Source organism: Octopus sinensis, linkage group LG5 (assembly GCF_006345805.1).
Source record: "Octopus sinensis linkage group LG5, ASM634580v1, whole genome shotgun sequence".
Lineage (NCBI taxonomy): Eukaryota > Metazoa > Mollusca > Cephalopoda > Octopoda > Octopodidae > Octopus > Octopus sinensis.
In genome coordinates, this window is record NC_043001.1 from 104295722 (window position 1) to 104311494 (window position 15773).

The following is a 15773-nucleotide window of genomic DNA, read 5'->3' on the forward strand; positions in this document are numbered from 1 at the left end:
ACTGGGGAGGGTCGATGTAATCGATTTAAAACCAACCCCCCCAAATTACTGGCCTTGTGCCAAAATAGTAAAGCAATATTGAACGTCCAACTGATTCGCATGAGAACCACTCTTAGACACACTCCAACCTTTGATACTTCGATGGGGCCTTTGCTCCTGGGATCTGGTTGAAGTAATGCTCATCATCATTGTTCGACCGTGGCCGAGACAATGGAATTTACCATGCTACGCCAGACTTCACGGTCCATCATGGCATTACGGAGGTCCTGTTGCTGGATGCCTGTATCCCTGGAGATTACTTCAGGGTAGGAGAGTGTGCGCCCTCTGGTATTGCGAGTAGATGGCTTCCAGAGGAGAAGAGTAGAGATTACCTCTTTTTCAGCTCTACAACAGTGTCCAGCAAACTGGACTCTCCTACCTTTCACAAGAGATGACACAGGTGGTAGTTTCCCATATATTTGCATTTTGGTTGGATGGCGCTTCCACGAGAGATTTTGAGCTCTCATAAGGAGGTGGGTGTAGGTTCCATCCAACCGCCTCTCAAGCTTCTTTGATAACGTCCAGGTTTCTGAGCCATATAGTAGAATTGGTTCAACTGTGGCTTTGAAGATTTCAAGTTTGAAATCTCTACTTAGATTTGATGACCAGATCTTATGCATGTCATTACAGGCTGACCAGGCCATACCCTTTCTAGTAATGCTACATTCACTAAGGCATTCCTATTCCATTCATCGCTCCTCTACTCATCACCCCTGTAGCGCAAAACCCTCAACTCACCACACTGGTCACTTCAGCCAACCCTTCCTTAGGAATGAGAATCCAGGTTCGAAATTTCCCCCAAGACACCTGATGAAGGCTGGATGATATATCAGCCAAAACGTTGAGTTAACAACAAACAAGATGAGGACAAATATCCATCAAATGTAAATAATGTATTTAATTCCTCATCTCCTAAATATAGAACTGTGAAATCTTGTTTTAATTTGAAGGCAGCCAAAAATATACAGAGGTAACAACTCACCGTGACTCTTCCAAAGGATGCAAAACAGAAAGAATTCTTGGATGCCGTAACCGTGTCAGCTGAGACACGCCTCTCTTTAAGACATCAGTGATGATGTCACGGTCTCGCTTGGAGTATCGTTCAAGTAATCTTTTCTCAAATACAAATATAGCTACCTCCTACAACAAACAGAAGAGAAAATATATAAACAAGATACAAAAATAACGAAACAAACAGTTAAACATTAGCTGTTCCCCATCCACCATGATGAAGAAGGGTAGTAATAAGAAGAAGAAATGAGGTTTCACTATCATCATCATTATCATCATCGTTTAACGTCCGTTTTCCATGCTGGCATGGGTTGAACAGTTCGACTGGAATCTGGGAAGCCAAGAGATTGCACCAGGCTCCATTCTTGATCTGGCAGTGTTTCTACAGCTGGATGCCCTTCCTAGCGCCAACCACTCAGAGAGTGTAGTGGATGCTTGCTTTTTACATGCCACCGGCATGAGGGCCAGAGGGGCTGGCATTGACCACGTTTGGATGGTGCTTTTATGTGTCACTGGCACAGGAGCTAGTCAAGGCAGCGCTGGCATCAGCCAAATTCAGATAGTACTTTTTACCCTTCTGCATTCAAATTACTTTGTCAAATATGATGCTTAATTATTCCCAAGAGTTTTGAATTAATTATGCATCATCTCATCATTTCACGAAAAGATTATGGTAACAACAAACAAGACGAGGACACATATCCGTTCAATGTAAATAATGTACAGAATTCTTCATCTCTAAAATATATAACACACACACATATACGACAGGCTTCTTTCAGTTTCCATCTACCAAATCCGCTCACAAGGCTTTGGTTGGCCCAAGGCTATAGTAGAAGACACTTGCCCTAGGTGCTATGCAGTGGGACTGAACATGGAACCATGTGGTTGGGAAACAAGCTACTTACCACACAGCCACTCCTGCGTCTATATATATATATCATCATCATCATTTTTTAACATGCATGTTCCATGCTGGTATGAGCTGGATGACATGACAGACTGTCATGTGAGCAAAGACTGCACTGTGCTCCAGTATCTGCTTTAGTGTAGCTTCTCCAGCTGGATGGCCCTCCCAATGCCAACCACATTGCAAAGTGTGGACTGGGGGCTTTTTCATGTCACCAGTGCAACTGGAGTTGCCAAGCAGTTTGCAAGATTACAAATCCTGGAAGAGGGCTTGCAACTTTATGCAAGGAGACAAGGGCCAGAGAGGGGTAAAGTATGAGAGAAAAGGACGAGAGAAGTGTAAGTGAGAAAGAAAAGGGCCAGAGAGGGGTAAAGTATGAGAGAAAAGGACGAGAGAGGGGTAAGTGGGAAAGAAAAGGGCCAGAGAGGGATAAAGTATGATAGAAAAGGACGAGAGAGGGGTAAGTGAGAAAGAAAAGGGCCAGAGAGGGGTAAAGTATGAGAGAAAAGGGCCAGAGAGGGGTAAAGTGAGAAAGAAAAGGGCCTTAGAGGGGTAAAGTATGATAGAAAAGGACGAGAGAGGGGTAAGTGAGAAAGAAAAGGGCCAGAGAGGGGTAAAGTATGAGAGAAAAAGGACCTTAGAGGGGTAAAGTGAGAAAGAAAAGGGCCACTTCTTCACTACAGTTTTCACTTCCTCGTCATTGGACTATTATCTCTTCAACCCCATGAAAGAGGGTTTGAGAGGCAAACATTCCAGTGACGTAGAAGTGAAACTGTAGTGAAGAAGTGGCTCAAAGAACAGTCAACAGAATTTTACGGGGCAGGGAAACATTGCTATTGAGAGAAACGGTGACTATGTTGAGAAGTAGGGATGTGATCCACAGAGGATCAGCTTCATTTTGATGTATGATACATGTTCCTGTGTTTATGATTATACCTGTCCTAAACAAAATACTTTTTGACTCGTTAAGGTTATTTCTACAGATATTCTATAGAAATTTTATCCAGCACTGAGTTTTTGCAACAACGTTTTCTATCGAGATGTCAGATGTAAACAAACAATGAGATCCAAGACAAAAATAGGTAATGAGAGTATGTACCATATTCTGAAGCAGGGGTCCCCTTCATCAGCATCCATCTGACCCATTCTCACCTCCGAACACATTGCTCATATAGCCACTGCCTGCATACAGCGGTGTCAAGTTATCAGATATACCAATTTACATATTAAACACATTCCTGGAGCTGGTATGTAGATATTAGTGACACGTAGGCACGTGGTATTTCATTAAGCAACCACAATACACTATAAGGTACACTAAATGTACCTATAGCTACATTTACTCTTTTACTTGTTTCAGTCATTTGACTGTGGCTATGCTGGAGCACCGCCTTTAGTTGAGCAAATCGACCCCAGGACTTATTCTATCGGTCTCTTTTGCCGAACCGCTAAGTGACGGCGACGTAAACACACCAGCATCGCTTGTCAAGCAATGCTAGGGGGACAAACACAGACACACACATATTATATATATACATATATACGACAGGCTTCTTTCAGTTTCCGTCTACCAAATCCACTCACAAGGCTTTGGTCGGCCCAAGGCTATAGTAGAAGACACTTGCCCAAGGTGCCACACAGTGGGACTGAACCCGGAACCATGTGGTTGGTAAACAAGCTACTTACCACACAGCCACTCCTGTAATACTAATAATTTCATAATGTCTGAAAATAAGAATTGCATTAAAGTGGGAATGTTTTTTGTCCACAGATAAACCTTGTAAAGGCTGACCTCAGAGAAAAGAGGAGAAAATATCATTTTTACCTGCTTGGTTGTTCTCTTCACACCATTGTACACCTTCCATAACAAACCAGGCCCAGCGCTGGCAATCTGATTTAACAGTTCAAAATCCCTTGATAATGGATTTCCAGGCAAAGCGTTGCTCACAACTGTTTTCAATTTGTTAAACATATCCATTTTGTTTTTTCTGCTTGCTCTTCTTTTTTCTTTCTGTACTTATTCAGCTGTCTAATAATGCTGGAAAAGAAAGAAGAGAATAACTAAGATAAATGATGATGATGATGATGGGCAGTTCCCTCATGCCTGCAAATCACAAGGGAGAGCAGCACATCCTCAATTGATTATGTAAACCAATCGTTGACCCCTCCCCCCCACACACACACAGGACTTTCCGTCCTGCCTGCATTAAGTAGTTTCAAAGTGAGAATCAGTTCACACAATCCAATCCCAGTTTTTAGACTCAAAGGTCTGACCACTGTGGCTCACCGAGCTAAGATGGTTGTGGTGGCCATCAAGCTGTGAGTTTCATGTTGGAATGACCATCATCTGGGTGAATCCCAAGACAGGGTTGGAGAACTCCACCAACCCTGGGATTGTCAGAAGGGTGTCAAAAAAAGGGCACCAGATTGCCTGAAGGACTCCACTCCTTAATTTGCTGCTATGGTTAACTTCCCTAATCTTATCCTTTCCAAAGACACTCACAGGGCAATGAGAATTAGATAAAACTACAGAAATCGACTCAATCACTTTTGGCAGATATATATGAAATAGCTTGAAAGAAGCAAACCCGAGACAGTGACCGTTTAACATCTGTCTTCCAACCCATGCTGTCATGGGTTGGACAGGTTGACAGGATTCAACGGGTCCAACGATTGCATTGTGTTTCAATGTCTGTTTGGGCATAGTTTCTACACCGAGCACTGCCCTTCCAAACACCAACCACTTTACAGAATGAAAGCAGCGGGGTATTTTTGTGGCACCTTGCTGCTCACTAGACTAGAAGAAACCCAAAGGAAGAGGAAATAGGCACCCAGAAAAACAAGGAATTTCTCCTTGTTCTAAGATGAATACCTGCTAAATCATCATCATCATCATCATTGTTTAACATCCATTTTCCATGCAGCCATGGGTTGGACAGTTTGACTGGTGGCTGGCAAGCCAGGAGGCTGCACCAGGCTCCAATATGATCTGGCAAAATTTCTATAGCTGGATGCCCTTCCTAACGCCAACCACTCTGAGAGACTAGTGGGTGCTTTTTAATAGAACAACTAATTTTCTTCCATGATCACTCCATATTTATTCTTAGAGTTATCTTAACACTAGTAATATATATTACAATCTTACTCAAAATAAATTTTCTTGATTAATAATTACTGAAAGCTAAAAAATTAAAACAATTTGAACAATCAATCCTAGAATCATTTTATTATTCCTTGCCCTACCATCTCTAAAATTACTATATTTATTAGATAAATCTGCTTATCCTCTACTAACAGTTAAAGCAGGACAAATTATATTCAATGTTGACGAAATTGGAGTTTTCAGAAAGAAAGAAATGTCATTCCATACTTTCATATCTTTGTGAAGGAAAAAAAGGACGTTACTCGGTTCAAGTGCGAAAAAGACCATTGAACCACAACAACACAGCAGTAATGCTTCAGAAGAGTTCAGACAGAGGCCAATGCCGATTTATTATTCAGGAGCATCAGGGCCCATAAAGGAAATATCAAAACTGTATCTGTTTGCAATTTGTGAATCAAACTGGAAAGCCAAGGTGACCTTGCACATCTGACATGAGGTTGAGGTAATGTTTAGTGCTGGCGGTGAATGAAAATGTCTTTCTGGAACTGCTTGTAAAAATTATTAACAACACACACAAACAATTAACAGAAGATTTATCTACAGCACATTATGTTCTATGTTGGTCTTTTGATGGAAGATTACAGCAACAATTCATACACACCAGAAGAGACGTGTTGGACAATTTAACTGGTGTATAGTAATGTGTGTATAATACTGTGTGGCTGTCTCACCACAACTAGAAAACAAACACACCATACTCACAACAACAAAATCTGCCTTCTAAACAACCATGAGAATGGAGATGTTGAGTGACAGCCTCAACATTCTGGAGTTGCTATCAAAAGACCACCTTTATATAGGGCTTAATGAGTAAGTTCTAGAAAGCTGAATCTTGCAATGGCTTGATGCTGACTGGTCAGTTAATTGGCCAATCATGCAAAACAACAGTGATCTCATCGTGTCTATCTAGTGATTTGGTTTCAAATCTGCTACACATCTAATGGCGAGCAGTGAAAAGAACATAAGAGGAACATAAGCATGAGCCTACAGAATTAACGATAATTAATTCTACACACTACTTTTGAGAATCTTGACACCCTTCAGATCTGTATTCCTGTCAAAGTAATTTGCTACCACCAAACACCCTTCATAACTCCAACCCATAGACCAGGCTGTCGTTTCTAATATCAAGCCCAGCTTCCTCACAGTTTTGAACGCACAACCAAGATAAATCATCTACCAGGGTGTTTTCTAAAAACAACCAAAACTACCCTTAAGGGCTTAGAATGACAGCAGCCTGCAACGCAGCAACTGGGAATTGCACGAACAGAGTTTTGAAGAAGTTATTGCCAGAAACATGACCCCGGGAATTTTATCAACAGATTATGCCAATAATCAACAATGACATCAATGAGCTGATCAGAGTGTAAGAATTTTTATATGAAAAACTGCAAGTATCAGCACAGCAGTTTATCCAAAATGAATCTGCAAGAAATGATTCTTACTAGAGAATTCAGGAGTAAATAGCATCACCGAAATTGCAGGAGTAATGGACTACTGGGGTTGTACAGGCAAAGAGAGGTGTTCTGAACACAGTAGCCTGTTAGTATAGACAGCTTCATGAGAGACGAGGGAAGAAACTGCATACAGCATTAGACGAATTCTTTGTAAAGCATTGTTGAGAAAGAACCACACCCTGGCCCTTCATCCAAGACATCTTCTGCCCTATTTCCATTGCTGCGTTTCAACTGAATTAAGCTCTTAGTGTTCATATTTCTCTGTGAAATAGAATGCTTGTTTATCCACATTATTTTCAATTAATCATACACTATATTGTAGCTTTGAGATCTTAATGATGTGACTGTTTATTTATATAATGACATTGAAGGATAGGTGTGAAAGGTTGGATCTGGTCAGTATGAACATAAAATGTGCAGAATACTCGGGCCAGATATGGACAGATTAAATGCTAAAGGGTTAATGGTAAGTAGGCCTGGCAGAAATGTTAACATGCCGGGCGAAATGCTTAGCGGTATTTCATCTGCGTTACATTGTGAGTTCAAATTCCACCAAGGTCGACTTTGCCTTTCATCCTTTCGGAGTCGATAAATTAAGTACCAGTTACACACTGGGGTTGATGTAATCGACTTAATACCTATGTCTGTCCTTGTTTGTCCCCTCTGTGTTTAGCCCCTTGTGGGTAATAAAGAAATAGGTAAGTAGGCCTGGATATATGAGATTAAAATTTGTTTTCAAGAATTGGGCCTCACGGAGGTAAAGTGGCCAATGCCAGTGGCACATGAAAAGCTTCAAGTGTTGGGCCTCATGGAGGCAGTGACCCGAGACCTTTGGCATTGTGTCATGCTTGAGAAGAAGACCCATGAAGCCAAGTAGAATCACAGTTGTGGCAGATACCAGAGTCACGCAAATGGCACATAAAAGCACCCATTACACTCTTGGAGAAGTTGGCATTAGGAAGGGCATCCAGCCGTAGAAACCATGCCACATCAGACTGGAGTCTGGTGCAGCCTTCCAGCTTACCAGCCCTGGTGAAACTGTCCAACTCAAGCCAGCATGGACAACGGACATTGAATGATGATGATGTTTCATAATTCTATAACATTAAACATTAATTAACTAAAGTTTCTAACTTTTTTATAACTTTTGATTACGTGTAACATCATGTTGTTTGAGGTTATCTAAAGGTATTAATTGCTTGTCACATGAAATGCTTATCAACTTCATTTGAATTTGTATCTTTCATAAGGCGACAGGGACAGGCAAAGAATGCTACTGGAAGTCTGCAGCCGTAACCCTGCACACAGGTTGCCATAGCGATGGCTGTTTTTCACAGACCTGAGATAAATGGGTATTTTGATATCTTCTCAAGATGACAGAGCTGACCCTCATTAGGTGCAGCACTGCTCTCGCCAATCTAAGGACAAGGGACTGAAAAGGAACCCTTATCAAAGCCTGCTCTAACTGAACTTGCCAGGCCATCACTCCTGGTTGGTCACCAGTTGATGCAGCTGAAGAAACAGAGAAACTTATTAATCCAGACACAAGCAAAACACCAGGAAATCAATCCTCGGCTCATGAATTGTTATGGCACTACAAGACAGGGACAAGAGACCTGAGCACCGAACTGTTCTTATACCCAGAACACTAAGCAGATGCAACACTGACATAGCTGCACTGAGTGAGACAAGATTTGCAGGAGAGGGTCAGCGAGAGGAGTTTAGGGCAAGTTAAACAGTCTTCGAGACTGGTTAAGTTCAAAGAGAGAAGCAGCACTTTGTTCTGCAATCTCATCTTGCTAACAGACTCAACTCACTCAGGAAAGGAATTAATGACCGTTTCATGAGACTGTACCTTGAATTGGCAAATAACCACCAGCAAAAGTGCCTACACCCCAACCATGACCCACATGGAGGAATCTGAAGAAGCCTTCTGTTACATCATCATCAGTTTAACGTCTGTTTTCCATGCTGGCATGGGTTGGACGGTTTGACTGGGGTCTGGAAAGCCAGGAGTCTGCACCAGGCTCTAATCCGATCTGGCAATGTTTCTACATCTGGATGCTCTTCCTAACGCCAACCACTCCGAGAGTGTAGTGGGTGCTTTTTACATGCCAACGGCACAGGAGCCAGGCATCAGCCACGTTTGGATGGTGCTTTTTACATGCCACCAGCACAGAAGCCAGTCAGGATGAGGGGAGTGGCGTCGACCACGTTCAGATGGTGCTTTTTACATACCACCAGCATGGAGCTCACAACTACAATTTCCATTTGATTTGATTTTGATATTGCTGATATTGATGAACTAGACTCAATAGGTCTCCTCAAGCATGGCATGTCACCCTATGATCCAAGGTACTTGTGAGTAGGCTGGTTATGTGACACTAGTGTAAGTTACAGCTGTGGACTCCTTTTATTTGCCAGGTCTTCTCAGTCACAGCATACCTCCAGGTCTCAATCTTTTCTCATTGCCTCTGTGAGGCCCAACATTCGAAGGTCATGCTTCACCACCTCATCCCATGTCTTCCTGGGTCTTCCTCTACCCCGGATTCCTTCCACTGTTTGGGAGTGGCACTTCTTCACACAGCTCTCCTCATCCATCCGTAGTACATGGCCGAGTAATTAGATGAGTGTCATACAAAGACAAGCTAATCCTCTTGGGGAACTCTAATGCCCAAGATTATAAGAATGACTCTACGTGGCAGTTTTAGAGAAATAATGACATTGGAATGGAAAACTCTAACGGTCACCTTCTGCTGGCAAAATGCACAAAAGATCAAACTAGTAATTACTAACAGTCTTCCAACAAGCACCGAACAACCTGGATGCATCCCAAACCAAAAGACTGGCATCTGATAGGCTCTGTGATTGCTCAGTAATTGGAGATGCAGGTTGTTGGTCAGAGCACAGAATAATCAGAAGTGTCATGCCCTTAAAGATAACAGCCAAACAAACTAGACTAGTGGTTCTTAAATGTGGTTCCCAGGGTCACATGCAGTCCTCAACCATCCTTACAGCAACCCTCAGCAGTCTTCCCTCTATAAATATGTTTCTTTAATCAACTTGTTTTACTTTTCAGCCTGTGGTCCACTAAAACAATCCAGGCTTTGGATCTGGCCTGGATATTAAAGACATTGGGACCCACTAATTTAGACACAGAACCAAACTTGTAAATAAGCTCAACATACCTGCACTCAAGATAAAGGAAAAGTGCACTGAACTAAGGCAGACCCTGGACAGCAGGTCACATGACATTTGGAGTATTGAACACAACTGGAAGAGCAGATCTGGGACCTGTGTATGGTCTTTGTTGATTTAACAAAAGTATTTGATACAGTAAACTGTGATACCCTCTGGAAAGACCTGCACAAGTGTGGGTTTCCCAAAAAGATGGCCAGGGTGATAAGATCATTCCACAATTGCATGATGGCCTCCATGATGGAAGGTGGGTCGGCTTCTGTTACTTTTCCTACAAAGAATGGAACCAAGCAGGGATGTGTAATGGCCCCTATCTTGTTTGCAATCTACTTTTCAGCCATGTTGAGAGAGATGCTGTGAAAGCACAATTGTCTGCAAATAGAAGCTTTCTCAGAAGTTGTTTCTTGACTTTTGGTTTTGGCACTGAGATGTTATTGACTGAAAATGGTGCCATCCAGTCCCAAACTGGATGGCACCATTTTCAGTCAATAACATCTCAGTGCCAAAACCAAAAGTCAAGAAACAACTTCTGAGAAAGCTTCTATTTGCAGACAATTGTGCTTTCACAGCATCTCTCTCTCCCCATCCAAGCATTAATTGACTGTTCTCTTTACGCTGGCAAATCTTTTGGCCAAACAATCAGCTTGAAGAAGACTGAAGTCTCACAGCAGCCACAACCTGTTATGGTAGACAGTACCCGTCTAAATGTGTATCTGAAATCTACTACCCGAGAAGCATCCTGTCAGAGAATGTTCAACAGAGTAAAGAGATCACCCAGCATTGGTCTGAAGCAAACTCAGCAATCAACAGACTCCAGTACAGACTGAGGAGAGATCATGGCATCTGCCCGGCCACAAAGTTCAAAGCATACCAGGGAGCAGTGCTTACTGCTCTCTCCTATATTGATGCGAAGCATGGACACTCTACAAGCACCATATCAAATAGCTGAACTCATTCCATCTATAACGGAGAAAGAAGTAGCAAGCGATAAGATTTGGATAAGTTGACTAAGCAATGACTTATTCCTCTCGTTAGAATAAGATTGCCAAAGAAGAATGATGGTTATATTAGTCTGGAACAAGGATTTAAATGACTTCAGTTCTGCTGGGTCTGTTGATGTAGCTGTGGTCTGCTGTCTGTCGCAGCAATGATGAAGACCGAAGAAGACTGGTTGAAGAAAGTTGTGAGACAGGCTGGATTTCTGGTTCATCAACACTGGCCCAGAGATGTACAGTATGGTCAATGGCTGCTGCCAAAGACCCAGAGATGCAGGATACAAGAGTTTTTATAACCTTGGGTAGGTTCCAGAAACAGAGTGGTCTTTCCTGCATTGAAAACAAACTGTTGCAAGCACACAACTGGACAGTTAAAAGCCAATGCATGCAACCAGTCTGGCAAGCCACTGGATCATGTGACTCAATGGAGAGAAAAGATCTGGTGAGCTCATTCGGTGGTATTTAATCTTAAACAACCAAACATATAAAAGCATTACACACTTCTGCTACACATCTCATCTGCCTTTATTTGGTTTGCAACATCAAGGACACAGTCCTCAACACAGAGATTCAAGCGAGACGCAACATTTTAGGCATAGAATGCTTCCTTATCAAAGCACAACTGAGGTGGGTTGACCATGTGGTATGCAAGGAAGACACTCACTTACCTAAAGCCTTTCCTCTATGGTCAACTTAGCTCTGGTGCCAAGCGACAAGGCTGTCCATTGCTCCATGATAAAGACAATCTAAAGATCTACTTGAAAACCTTTTAAGATAAACCATGAAAAGACAGGAATTGTTTGTGCTCAATAGAACTTGGTGGAGAAGCTCTTGCTACCAACTTGACTCTGACTTTTAAGGTGGTCAAGACCAACACCCAACACAGAGCCAGGTCCAGTCTGTCACCAAAGAAAGGAGACACCGACTGCAATATCTGCAGATAGATCTGCAAATCAGAGATAAGCCTGAATTCCCCAATGAAACGACACAGCAAAACATCAGGCTGAAAACAATGCGTAGAAGCAATGAGAGTCCAATAAAAATAATAACAAGATTTATAGGAAGACTGTCTATCTACATGTATATATGTACATAATTCTCAGGCTATCGCTACCTCTTGTTGACAGGGAGCTCAATGTGCATTCTTTTAGTTTTTTTTATGGTTTCAGTAGTAGGACTGCGGCCATGCTGGAGCACGTGTGTGTCTGCATGTAAACGGATATATATATATATATATATATATATATCCATCTATAGATAGATGTGTTTGTGTGTATATAATTATATCTATTAGTATATTTAGAATTAGTCTTCAGCTAGATAGACAGGTACCAAAAGAACCAAAGTTCCCTCCCGGATTCTGTAGCATTTACATTCCTCGAGCTCTTGGACGGGATGCCGTCGCACGTAAAATGAAGTGATTTGCTCATGAACAGAACACATAGTCCAGTCCAAGAATCGAAACAACTATCTTAGGATCACGAGTATAAAACCCTAACCTCACACATACACTGTATATATACACATACACACACACACGTGTGTGTACGAGAGAGGAAGGTAAACGGGGGCGGCTCACTTTGTGTAGGTATGCTATATTACATAGACACAAATGTTTCTCTAGCCATGTTTTTACCATAAAACCCGACAGAACAACTTACGACTAACATCTGACGGCTGACAAATGAATACCGAGACACGAAAGCAAGGTGGAACTAAAACTCAGGTGAGCCGTCCATTCGATATTGACTTAAATGGGGAAAATAGAATAGATTTCTCGTAACACCATAAAAATGTATTTTAAATAATCATCACAGGGTGGGAGTCATATATAAATCACTATTTATATTCCCAAAGTAAATGTTCTAAACGAAAAAGGAACTGAAAATCGAAGCCAGGTGTAAACGTCATCTGATATCTGCACAGACTTTGCCTACCTGCTTTTTTGTTCATTATTTGTTTTATTAATAGTAAACACTTAGTGAAGAACCTAGTGTATCCCATATCTTATAATTGCATGTACAAATCATTTTATCATATTAATTTTTTTAATCTTTTTTAGAGAGAGAGAGAGAAAACTGCGTGTTGAAATAATAAAATATTCGTGTTGTTTATCATCATCTCAAGAATTAAAAGAATGATTGTCATGTTTTGTATCACCCAGATGTGTGTAGTGTGTATATATATAGGACAAGCCTTGGTGTGAATAATGACTAACATTATACGGCAAAATAGGAGATATCACGAGACGAGATATATATATATATATATGATATACACACACAAGACATTCCTTTCTCCACTGTCAGTAGTCATCTACTATATTTATTCGTGTGTGTATACTCTACGGGCCTATCTTGTACGAGTATATATATATTTATATATATACATATATATATATATGCGTACATTCATACAGACACAAACATGATATACACATAAATACCTACGTGTGTGCACGCACGAGCATACCCACACACTGGGGTGTAAAATTTACGATTGAAATTAATTGTAAGTCCAATAATTAGAGAAATTAATGAATGTAGGAAGTTCTCAAACCGTTCAGACATTCTTCACAAATAAACTGGCTACAGTTAAATACATTCTTTACATACTTGCATACATATATATATATAGAGAGAGAGTGGGTGAGTGAGAAATAGATATAGAATAATATGTGCGAGGCATTCCATAATATGTGGTGTAAGTGGTTAACAAGTGGGATTCGATGGTGTTGGAACTAAGTTAGAAAACAAACTCAACCACGATTTAAAGGTCTACACAGAGAGAGAAACAAACCGAGTTATAATATTAATGCGTTGTTATCATTCTTTTTTGCCTTCAAAGAATCTACTCACCTTAAAAGACATGTTTTGTTGCTATTACATTCAAAATAAATAATATATGAAGGAATACAGGAACGACATTCGGTTAAGCTCCGAACATTGTCAATGGATTTACTCCATCACGCCTTTCTAACGTGATGCACACATACCCGGGATTTTCGCTTCTTTCACTCTCTTCTTGTTTTCGCTAAATTCCTAACATACTCTCACTCACGCTATCACTTGCTTTCGCCCACTCACTCACACTTGTCCTCCTCGCTCTCACTCATCCTCCTCGCACTCGTGTTTCTCTTACACGCGGTTCTAGCGCACCGACATTCTACACCCACCCTGCAAATTACTTTCGGTTTCTCCTAAATATTTTTCTCCCTTAAATTTTCTCTTCCTTTTTAATATTAATTAGTCAATACCGCACACATTTCAGCGATTATGTATCTTTACACATACACACATACATAGGTGGGGTGGTGGAAAGTTCCTGGCTTTGGATAAAAAATAAAAAAAATTCGGGAGGATCAGTGAATTATGATTTTATTCAACATATTCCCCTCTCAGATTCACACACATATTGTAGTGGTCCTTCTGTTTTTCTAAGCCCTGTAAAAGAACTTGGAATGTTGGGCCTCTCACCTAGCCTTTCGCGACACCCTTAAAGCCAGGAACTGTTCAGCACCCTTGTGCTTCTTTTTCAGATATATGTTCTACCGACGATCGATTTAAATATATATATATATATATATATATATATATATATATATATATATATATATATATATATGTATATATATATACAACTTTTAATAAAACCTGTCCTTGTATGAAACGATCGTACTAAAAACCTATCCATTCTTGTTGCTTCTTTCTCGCTTATATGTATATATATATATATTGGAAGGTTTGGAGATGATGTACAGGTATTATATATTAGAAGAAATGAGGTAATCAGAAGATCGGATAGTTCATATTTACAGATATTTATTTATATATTACATTTTTTACATATATATATCATATCATTCAGATCATTAGCGCTTTCTCCCATTCTAGTGGGGTTTTCAAATCAAAATAATTCCTTTGTGGGGAATTTTAATTATTTTATAGAGTTTCGTAGTGGTGGGGAGAAACAAGACAGCACACTTCCCCCTCATCCACTTCATATATATATAATATATATATATATATATATATATATATATATATATATATATATATATATAAAACAATTGCAGCGTGGAAGGTGTTTGTAAGCCATTTAAGAAACACAAAAGCCGTTCGATTCACTTCAACATTTAAGTTTAATTTGTCAAAATATTTTCGTCGCTTTAAGACCGCGACCTGTTCACTGACAAAAATCCGTGATGCATGAACAGGAAGTGAATCGAACGGCTTTTGTGTGTTTCTTAAATGGCTTACAAACACCTTGCACGCTGCAATTGTTTTCGTTTCAGCACACGATCTCAGATCAAATCACTTGCTATGCAAGTACATCTCCGTAATATATATATATATATTGCAAAAAACAGAAAAACATAACAAATCGGAAAGAAGCACATTCTAAGATATAGAGCAGTGTATATTAAAAATGTGGACGACCGGTTTATGGAATTACCTTAGGTTTCCCGTCCATAAACAGTTTAGCTTTATGGCGTATCGTCAGATCCCAAAAACCTGTTGGGCCAAGTTACGGGGACGTAAACACACCAGCATCGGTTGTCAAGCGATGGTGGAGGGGACAAATACAGACACATATATATTATTTACATTGGACGGATATGTTTCCTCATCTTTACCACAACGTTTCGGCTGATTTACTCTCCAGCCTTCATCAGGTGTCCTGGAAGAATTTTGAACCCAGCCCTGGGTTCTCATTACTAAGGTATTTTTTGCTAATGTTGTTAGTATCATTATTATTATTTATTCAAGGCACTGCATGCAACTGAACTCTCAATCTTGGGGTTTGTAGCGCTCTTAACCATTATGCCAACGGGCATATAGCGTAATGGTTAAGAGCGCGGATTACTAACCCCAAGATTTCGAGTTCAGTTCCATGCAGTGCTTTGAATAAATAATAATGATAATAATAACATCAGCCAAAAATACCTTAGGAATGAGAACCCGGTTGGGTTCAAAATTCCACCAGGACACTTGATGAAG

At 40.5% G+C, this 15773-nt stretch overlaps 1 protein-coding gene across 2 annotated transcripts in view; it reads right to left on the reverse strand.

Annotated features, from left to right (window-relative positions):
- Positions 1 to 13808, reverse strand: part of LOC115211660 (SCY1-like protein 2) — a 65745-nt gene extending 51937 nt beyond the window's left edge. For both annotated transcript variants that reach the window (XM_029780296.2, XM_036502984.1), the window contains exons 1-3: positions 13632 to 13808; positions 3786 to 3998; positions 1022 to 1179 (exon numbers count right to left, since the gene is read on the reverse strand). In XM_029780296.2, the coding sequence (XP_029636156.1) occupies positions 1022 to 1179; positions 3786 to 3938 (311 nt within the window). In that variant the 5' untranslated portion in view covers positions 3939 to 3998; positions 13632 to 13808. The remainder of the gene's footprint in view (positions 1 to 1021; positions 1180 to 3785; positions 3999 to 13631) is intronic.
- Between the last annotated feature and the right edge of the window lie 1965 nt (positions 13809 to 15773).